The 10,259-nt window shown below is 43.7% G+C and overlaps 2 protein-coding genes across 2 annotated transcripts; both read right to left on the minus strand.

The window, feature by feature from the left end:
* On the minus strand, positions 726-4,106 carry LOC8058757. Its single transcript, XM_002467485.2, has 4 exons — positions 2,833-4,106; positions 2,212-2,361; positions 1,215-2,077; positions 726-1,130 (listed from the first exon to the last, which is right to left on the minus strand). The coding sequence occupies exons 1-4, from the start codon at positions 4,074-4,076 to the stop codon at positions 925-927; spliced, it is 2,463 nt and encodes an 820-aa protein (XP_002467530.2). The 5' UTR covers positions 4,077-4,106; the 3' UTR covers positions 726-924.
* LOC8058758 (ricin B-like lectin R40C1) lies at positions 5,962-10,259 on the minus strand. Its single transcript, XM_021451302.1, has 4 exons — positions 9,972-10,259; positions 9,360-9,857; positions 6,594-6,819; positions 5,962-6,265 (listed from the first exon to the last, which is right to left on the minus strand). Coding segments are annotated over exons 1-4 (993 nt in total). The 5' UTR covers positions 10,239-10,259; the 3' UTR covers positions 5,962-6,263.

The following is a 10,259-nucleotide window of genomic DNA, read 5'->3' on the forward strand; positions in this document are numbered from 1 at the left end:
TAAACACACTTTAAATTCCTAAACACATTCATCCAAAATAAACTTATTTCAAGTTGATGCATCAGGGTTTACTTAACAATAAACTATGCAATGCTCATGATGACATGTCATGTTTTAATTCGCTTAACACCAGAGTGTTACAATCCCCCCCACAGGCACGATCGCCCATATTGCAAAAAGTCAACTAATTCAACTAAACCGACCCTGACCTATGGTTCATTACTATGCTACGCTCAAGAAATTGCAAACAGAAAGGTAAAAATTCACGATTACCAAAGGATTGGGATGCAATGCAGGCCTAGTCAGACAAAACTACATTCAATGTCGTAGTCTTTGCCTGTAAAGTAGTACTTATCTACATATTATCATGTAATTGTAGACCAAGTAAAGCGGATCAGTGCCAGTCTTGCATTCCCACCACAAAGCCAATTTGGTATCCTTGTGAAAAGAGAATGATTACAGATGAAAATAAAAACAAAAACTAGAAACTTTTCAAGATTCCCCGTCACATCGAATCTTGCGGCACATGCATGGAGCATTAAATATAGATAAAAATAAAAACTAATTACACAGTTTGCCTGTAAATCGCGAGACGAATCTTTTAAGCCTATTTACTCTATGATTGGACAATATTTGTTAAATAAAAACGAAAGTGCTACAGTGTCGTTTTTCCAAAAAATTTTGGAACTAAACAAGGCCTAAACCATTTGTTTTGCAGTCACACATGAACAGAAACAAAACAGACAATTTTTAGAAGTCATATATTCTCAGAGTCATAGTTGAAGGTCCACATTCAACAACCACGACATGCCTGCTGACTACATGTTTAAAAACACCCCACTGCATCTCAGACAAGTTTCATGATGTATGGTAACTTATAGATTAACAAATACATGATTTTCAGCACACAAGTTATAGCGATCATCAGGCATGAATATCAGCAGCTGCAAAGCAATCTCGGGTCCAAAGTGCCCCTCCAATCCCCTGAACAAAAGTAGTGCCAATGTCCACATGGCAAATTGACTTCGGTTTCAGCTTACCATCAGGCATTTCTTCAGTCTTCACCTGGACAGTAGTGATACGTACAGGTTTCTCATTTATTGGATAACCAGGCTGATGAATTTGATCATCTAGCAAGAGTTGAACAGAAAATAACATTAGATACGCATTTTCAAGAATTAAGAGTTAGGTACAAAGGAGCAAGAGATAATCACCTCCCGCCACACAAAACATAATGGCACCAGAGCTTGTGTCTTCACCAACATATTCCAAGCACATTCTGTTGCGTTCCCAATAGTTCAGCCATGAAAACCGCAAATCTACCAGCTCGCCAAGGTAATAAGAACCACCTTGCTCAACCAACTCAAATGCAGCAAGACCCCAATCTGAGCAAGTGTAAATAAAACCCTTGGCAAATACACATCTTTCACTTAGACAAGCACTTACAGGTGAACCGCTTGGCTTGAGAGGCTTGACAATGTTCCATTTGTCATTAACTATGTCATGCAGAAAGCAGCGATTTTCATCAGCATCAGAAACCATAAAGGTAGAAGAACTCAACACTACATATCCAGACAGACGGACCTCCTTATCTAGATCAGGAGGCCCAGATGTCGTGTGGCATATCCATTTGCCTTGAGACAAGTGATAGACATCTTGGAGAGAACCACTTATAGCAACAACCGTGATACCAACTAGAACAACAAGGTGGAATTGAACACCAACAGGCCTTGTTGAATCAATGCTATCGATGTATCCCTGATCCAAACAACATGAATAAACTTTATTTTCAACAGATGGGGCAGCATATATGGATTTGCTGTCACAAAAAAAATGCCAGGATCTTTCAATAAGCTGATTCAGGATAACATCCTCAATGTACCACATAGATGTCTCCAGAATGCAATGTGGTGTGAGAGTCTTGTCATGGCACGTCAATCTTCCATCCAGGATATTAATCGTATACACAGTTGAATGAGAAGCAACTTGGCAAATAATATATAAAGTTTTGTTCGTCCGGATAGCAGACTTCTCAAGCATAGCAGTGCATAACAATGACACTTCATTCAAAACATCTCTGCAAGGATTGAAAAATAATAAAATAAAAAAGTGGCATTTAAACATCAAAATCACAAGAAACCTTAAAAATGAAGTCGAACTGGAACATGTATTGCTCAATAATGTTTATTATTAGACAGTAAGATTGCAAACCTGCAACAACCAGGCATATTGGAGGACTTGACCACATTGAAGCTGGCTGGAACTTCCATGTCCTCCAGCAGCATTGAGGATTCCATTACATCACCTCTCCTCGTTTTTGCAGGCGGTGTTGCGTTCTCATGATTGAACTCCTTGTACTCCCTAGTTCACATGCAAAAAGATTTTTTTTCTTTCTGTATAAGAATTTGTGACTTGTGGTGCAAAAAAAAAATCCTACAAAACTGAAAGTATTTCAGTTAAAGAACTTTCGGGTACTCCTCTGATCACAAATATAACTGTGTACACTGTTTAGGACATGAACACGAACTATAGAGTGGAAATATTGCCCGACAATTTTTTTCTACAAAAATTAATGATGGATCTACTAACGTCAAAGTGACCCAATGAACCTATCTAATTCTTTACATATTGATGTACAGAGTTAAAAAAAAAGTTTGACCGGTAAGAATCCTAAAACCACATGTAGGATCAAAGGAACTGCCAAACTGTTATAGCTCTATATAAGGATGTGATGCAAATATGAAAACAAAAGACATAAGACATCAATGAGCAAGAAAAAGAACTAGCAGTCCAAAAGAGTAATATGCAGGGGAAAGAAAAAGATCCACGTACTGTAGGAAGCTGAACTCAAGGTAGGATTTAAGGGACTTGCTCGGCGCCATGTCTAACCGGCGGCAGGTGGAATGCAAGACTTTCACACCTTTGGGGACGAAGTGCTCACTGCCATCTCCCTTGACTCGAAATGTGGTGATTAGCACATGTTTGGCATCACAATTGCAAAGGAGCTTAACACCGATCCAGACAGAGCACATGACCCTGCCACCAAGATATGCGAGGAACCCATATCCTTCATGGCTGAAAGGACAAACACAGCCAAGTCTGGTAGGCGGCGCCATCTGATACTGATCCTGGTCCTTGCACAGCTTGTAGGCAAATATAGTAGCACCACAGAGGAAGTAGATCGTGTCATCTTCCTCCACATACACACCACGTTCACGTATTGGAGCGAACGACGTCCCATCATTCTTGGAGGTAGCAACTGCGGCCCAGGTACTGGTAGAGCAATTGAACGTGTAGAAGAGGTGAAATGGCCAGAGCGACAATAGGATTGTGTCACCAATCACCACATGCCCCTGGAGGACAGGGATGGTATCGCTGAGCATGTCAGCGCCCGTTGGGGGAAGTTTCAACGCGAGGGTCTTGACCTTCACCCACTTTTCAGCATACTTGTCAAAGCGTTGCATCACGAAGCTGGAAGTGCCATGAACTCCAGTGAGGTATGGTGCCCAGAGGTCGCCGGCAGCCGAGATCGGGCAGGTCGGCATGAGGGGCCCTATAGGTAGATCCGGCAGACGTGACACAGTGATGCCCTTGTCGTCGTTGGCGGCGCCGAGGTCCATTTGCAGCTGCAGGGGGACGGGAGGGGCGACTTTGGCGACTTTGGGGTCGGAGAAGTCAGCTTCCCGGGAGAAGAAGTAGAGCCAGAGGTGGCGGCCGTCGGAGCTACCCACGGCGCTGGCAGCGCGGATGTGTGACGTACGAGTCGTGGCTCTGTAGTAGTCGTCGCCCAAGGTCTCCAGGGCAACGCCGCTCCGGCCTATGACGCGGCCGGAGCCCGCGACGCGGAATCGATGGAGGCGTAGCGAGCGGAGACCCCCTGACGTCGCCGTGATCCCGACCAGAACCGACCGGGCGGGGCTGTCGTCCGCGCCGGTCGGCATGGAGGCGTACTCCCGGCCGGGGTCGACGCGCGGGTTTAGCGGCGAGCACAGCTCATTCCAGAGGCAGCAATGGCTTAAGGGACAACCCGCCGGCGGCGGCGGCGACATCGTGGATTGAATTTCCGGCGGCGACATCGTGGATTGGATTTGGCACCCGCACTCGTTTCCTTTTATCAGGGGATTGGACGGAACTCTTGTGGGGCTCCATATTCGAAGAGGCCAATACACGGTGTAGCCCAAATGATCGGCCCATAGAGGATCCAGTAATAATTAAGAACAAAGCTAAAGTCCGCTTGTTTTTTTTTCCTATCTACTGGATATATGCTGTCTTATCCAGATTTTCTTAAATATACCAAGGACTAACTATACGTGTGCCCATAATATCTACATGAGATGTATAGCCACATTAGGACTTGCATCTCTAACAAGGCATAACACAAACTATTCCTAATCTTCTATCTTTAGGTCTCCATACTCTACAGAATGGTTAACTAGGGAGCACTCCCCTAGTACTCATGGACCTCCATAAGCAACCTTCGCTTGAATCACCATGTGGTACCCATCTAAGATTTTTATTAGTGATAATAACAAGTGTCAGCTCACCATGCTTAGTATGTATAGGTTATGCAAGGCTCAAAGAAAGCTTGACTCAGCTACACTGCGGTAAGCATTTTTAGTTGGTCGTATTTTGTTTATTAAACTTGTGTTACTAGGTTATGCTTAAAGCTCCCATGTGAATATAATTAATTATCATCATCAGGATTAATTATATTCCAAACCATTCATAGAACCATCTATCTCGCAAAAAGATCCAGGGCATTTGTGTCCGTGAGCACGACTAAAATATTAGTTTCACTAAAAAATGTGTTGCTTTATGACGCTTATGGCATGACATTTGGTCAAAAAGTCACTAAATGAACTAGTTTATGACGAATTTTCTAGAGGTATCTGAACTTAGTGACATAAGTAAATTTATGTCACAAAAAATGTCTTAAAGCTATTTCAATTTTATATTATGACAATATTTTCCATGTCATAAAGAGTAATTTGCAAAGATGATGTGTCATAAGTTATTTATTGATTTTATTAACTTTGTTCTCTAAGGTGGCATGCGGGTCGAATTACTAAGATGGGTCTCTTAACACCATAGGTGTTGGATCAATGCCATTAGTCCTATCCATATCATTCTAGTAGCCGTCAAGCAAAAAAAATCAAGATGTATATAAAAGTATATACCTCTACGTATATATAAATAAAAATAAATAAATGTAGTATTATATGTGTGGCTGAGTTGGGTATTAAAATAATAACTAAACAAAAAGACATATATATATATATATATATATATATATATATATATATATATGCTATTTTAGTCTACAAACTCAATTAGTGCCACCTTGCAACGCAGAGGTTGGCCTAACGAGTATTTTTGCCAACATCTGTTTTGCGAGTGCCGTCTCTGCTGCCAGCAAACTGGAAAATCAGCCCAACTATATATGACCGAGTGGTTCATTGAGTTGATAACTCCTGCTGACCCTGCACTGAGGCCGGGTTTACAGTCCATTGTCATGCTGACGATTTGGGAATTGAAGTCTGGCACACGAGACTAGAGGAACAACTGCGTATTCAGAAAGGTAACTATGACAGTCTGCCAAATCGCCTACAGCATTCAAGATGAAGCAAGGACTTAGAGACTAGCTGGGAATCGGGTTTTGGACATGCTGCTACCGGCCTAGCTAGGGCCCTGCCTACAGTAGGTAGATCATCTGGTTGCATCTATAGTTTCATGTAAATCGATCGGGCCATATGGGCCTGCGTCTTATCTATTTCACTATAAGAAGGGCTCTATAGGCTTCATCTTTGCTAACGCAGCCCTATTGTCATTTAGGAAGATCCAACTCACCTGAAAAGGAAAATTGGTGAGGACAGGTCACAGATTTAGACACACGTGAGCTCAGCTTAAATATTAAATATAGACGGCCTGGTTTCAAAACGGAATGCTTAGCACACACGCGAATCAGGGAAGCAAATAAAAGGCGCAAACCCAAAATGTGCAACAAAGCCCAACATGCATACTAAGTTTAATACGGTGCGTCAGACAGACAGACAGAGGAAACCACCTCCGCTCATAATACAACTCCAGCATAGTTCACCAGAGGCGAGACCCTCTCCTCTCCCCCAGCAGCACTCAATGATAACTGAACTAAACGCACATTGGAACACAACTTCATTCTAGCAGCACTGCAGGAGAAAACAGCCTCATCTCTTCAGCTCTAAATCAAGAGCGATGACCACCAATGCACAGCTCCAGCACAACATTTCTGCAAACACAAGCAACAACTATAAGGCATTACCAAACTTTCTTGATGCCAAGCAATTCCTGAAAGGCTGCAAATATACATCAGCCAATCAGGTTTCTAATGCTCACCCCTTTATGGCATTATCAGCCTATCGGGTTTCTTAATGCCCACCCCTTTATGGCATTCTTTTGATGGTTGGTGCATGTGCAATTGTGCAAAAGTTTCAACAGTGGAAATCAAGATTTTGTGAAAAAGAGATTGCAACTTAGTAGAAGATTGGGAAATGTGCTCTCCACAGGGAGTTACACTGTTCAGGGCAGTGCTAAATGAGTGCTATACGGATACTTACACCAGGGAACAATCTTCCACTGAAGGTGCGGGTTGTCTGATTCCACACCCCAATACGAAAGCACGAGTTTGGTATCATCTTGCACCCCATCCACCTTTAAGGCATTGAAGTTGAGAGAGAGATTGCACAGCATGTGTATGCACCGAAAGCCACCCCCCATGTCACGGTTCGTCGTCCACATTATGAACTCATCCAGGTAGCACGGGTTGTACGCCTTAAGCTTCAACTGTATATTGAATCAATCAAACATGCAAAATAAAAATATTAATCACATTCCTTTTCTCAAATAATACCGTGTTAATGTCTGATGAATGGTGATCACAAAAATTTGCAAGTACACACCCCTGACAAATTTTAAATTAATCCAAATCCAACATACACATTAGAAATGGACCTTTGCAGCCCTGTGGAGATTCACTCAACAAAAACAAGAAAGCCTTTAATTTAGTCCCAAGCCAACACTCTCACAGTGTAACTGGTCATCACAACATGCCAAAGAAGTGATTGGCTAAGCCAGCCCGAGTTTGAGTCACCGCATCATCTTCTTAAAACGAAAATCAGGGGATGTCTCTCCCCCTGGTTGAGTTTTTTTAGTTTATTTTTAATTTAGTCTCAAGCAAGTTGGGATAGGCTAGAGATGAAGACATCAAGAGCATCAGGAAAAAGCATTAGAAAAAGACAGTAGTAATAGTGATAATAGAAGTGAGCCATGGTTCTTGCACTCGGATTACCGAACTGGGGAGGTGCCTTCAACTAGAAAAAGAAAGAACAGGGGAGCTTTCCACTCCATATATATGTATTTGTGTCAACCTCGAGTCTGCTAGGCAGCCAAAGAGGGCAACCACTGCTGATTACTTGACTTGAGCAAACGACTGTTGGAGAATAAGGATTTGATGCTAACAGCTTTTAGGTTGATAGCTCCCAACTCTCTCTAGTTTCTTCTGAATGGTACAGAAGCGAATCTACAGACCTCTCGTTTGATGCACTAATAGAATTTATTCATTCATACAGTATTTCAGCATGTGGAACCGAAATGATGGCACATAAATATATTAGAACTCTATTTTGTGTATATTGCGACATTGTGCCTCCCACATTATCTCAAAGGAATTGGTGTACCCTCACGACAAGGTTTCGTGCAAGCATGCACACAGATGCACTTGGGAACTGGCTAGGCACTTGGAAAGTTGGAATTGAATCTTTTCTTATCTCGGCTTTGGATTACAATGCAGTAAAAGAACATTCCTGTGCTGACATAGAATTGAGCATTTATGCATGTTATAAGCTATATATGACATACCAAGAAAGAGAGTTTTGAGGATATGGACGGACTCACTGACAGGGCAAAAAATCAAGGACTAAACTGAGCCTTGAGTAAACTTTAGGACCAAATTGGCCAGTATCCCATTTTTTGGAGATGTTGCTCGAGATGGGGCATTAGAGTGAAGGTTGATCACCGGAGTTCCAAATGGGTGATTCAATCTTCACTGGATGGTCATGGAGACCTATGTTGATTGTATTCCATGTGTGCTGATTAGACTTAGCATATTTGCACTTAGCATTTCTGGATAGTAGCTAATTAGTAGCATGATCACTAATTGTGATTGTGATTGGTCTGATTGAAGACCTTGATTAGTTTCCTTGTAATAGCTTATTTAAGCATAGCAATAGAACCAGAAAAAGCTGCCACTTTTGACAGCACCAAACGAGATCGTGTCCACTATGTTCGCGTGAGTTGTGTGTGTTCCTGGCCGTGACCTTGCCGGCAGCGTTGTCTCTCCGGCAAGTTCCAACACCCTACGACCACCTGCCGTCGATAATGGACAGACAAGGTCCAGACCTGGTTGCACCATCCATTGGGGTGGGGGTGAGGGTTTCAGCATCCAAGACTAGGAAAAAGAGCACAGCCAGAAGGAGAGGCAAATGTGTAGGCTTCTTTGAGAAGCACACATAAATGCAATTTGTGGGCATCGATAATGTTTTGGAGAACATGTCGATCACGAAGAATCATGATGACAAAAAAAAAAGTTAGCCATGCTATGGAAATTGCCTCATATTTGTGGGGAAAACAGTCTAACCGAAGAGGTTCAGATACTAAATAGGATAGTCCATATCCGAATCTAAATATTTAATATATATGGGATCCATTTCCGAATTCAGATACTCAAAAATCTAATATAGTAATATTTGATATGTGTATACAGTGCACACCTAATCTAAGTCCAACACATCCGATATGATAGGGTGTAAAGTTTTGGAGGAGGAACTAAACAAGGCCTGATGATACTATATGTACTTGAATCCAATTATGAGAAAGAATAACTATGTGTATTTATATCGTTATATAGCCCCCAAGACTTTATTGGGTAAGGTTACAGGAGAGGGTTTGAAAAAGGGTGCTTCATAACCAGTTACTCCCTCTGTCTCCGAAAGCTTCAATTCTTAGAGTTGTTTTACGTCAAACTTTTTAAACTTTGACTGAATTTTTTTTAAAAAAAATGCTAAAATCTATAGTACCAAATTAGTACAATTAGATTTATCGTAGAATATATTTTCATAAGATACTCATTTTATGTTATATGTATTAATAATTTTTTCTATAAAGTTAGTCAAACTTAAAAAGGTTTGACCTAGCATGGATTCTAGAAATTGAAGCTTCATACCATTTATTATCAAACCCAAACATCTGATGGTAGATTGAGCAAGGGTGAGGCGGCTCATGTGAATATGTGATGGTAGATTGAGCAAGGGTGAACGTTTGCTTACAGGGTTGCCCCGGCCTACGGAGGCATCCATGGCATCGCCGGTGACTCTGTTGACGAGGACAAAAGCGGGGTAGCCTTCCAAGTCCTTGATCCGGTTCCCGGGCCTCTTGTCCTGGATCCAGTGCTGGTAGTCGTCGTCGGCGTCGGTGGGCGCGAGGCAGACAGCGCCGTCGCGCACGGTGAGGCTGAAGCCCTCGTCGGCCTTGCAGTAGATGCGGCATGTGGGCTCGGCGTAAAGCCCGGCGCAGGTCTTGTTGGCCTCCTCGCTCCAGAAGACGATCTTCCAGCTCCGTGTGTCGCCCTCGGCCTCGGCACCCTCCGTGAGCGTGATCCCCGTGCCGTCCCGCACGCCGTCCTCGCCGCGGGGCAAGGCGGCGTCGAGGCCCATGTCGACGTCGTGCATCATGCGGATGCAGCCGAAGTCCCTGCCCAAGTGGCCGCTCTCCGTCCACAGCAGCGACTCTTCGAAGCCCTCCGGGTCGAACTCCAGCAGCCTCACCTGAAATTGAACAACCCCACACACACACACACATCATCCCAAATCCCAATCTGCATTCTCCAAAAACCCAACCCAGGGGGGGAGGGGAGAGCAGATCGAGGGGAAATTACATACCGGGTGGTAAGGGCCGAGGGAGTGCCGGATGGCGAGGCCGGTGGCCTTGTTGATGAGGGAGAAGACGGGCTTGCCCTCCTCATCCTTGATGCGCAGGCTGAAGCGGACGTCCTTGAACCAGTGCTGGTGCTCGTCGGCGGGGTCGGCGGCGGCAAGGACGAGGGAGCCGCCGCGGACGGCGAGGCAGAGCCCCTCGTCGGCCTTGCAGAAGACCTTGAAGGTGCCCTCAGGGTTCAGCCATGGGTGCCCGAGCCCGTAGTCGTACATCTTCTCTCGGGGGGTTTCAGG

The sequence above is a fragment of the Sorghum bicolor genome, chromosome 1 (assembly GCF_000003195.3).
Source record: "Sorghum bicolor cultivar BTx623 chromosome 1, Sorghum_bicolor_NCBIv3, whole genome shotgun sequence".
Classification (NCBI taxonomy): domain Eukaryota; kingdom Viridiplantae; phylum Streptophyta; class Magnoliopsida; order Poales; family Poaceae; genus Sorghum; species Sorghum bicolor.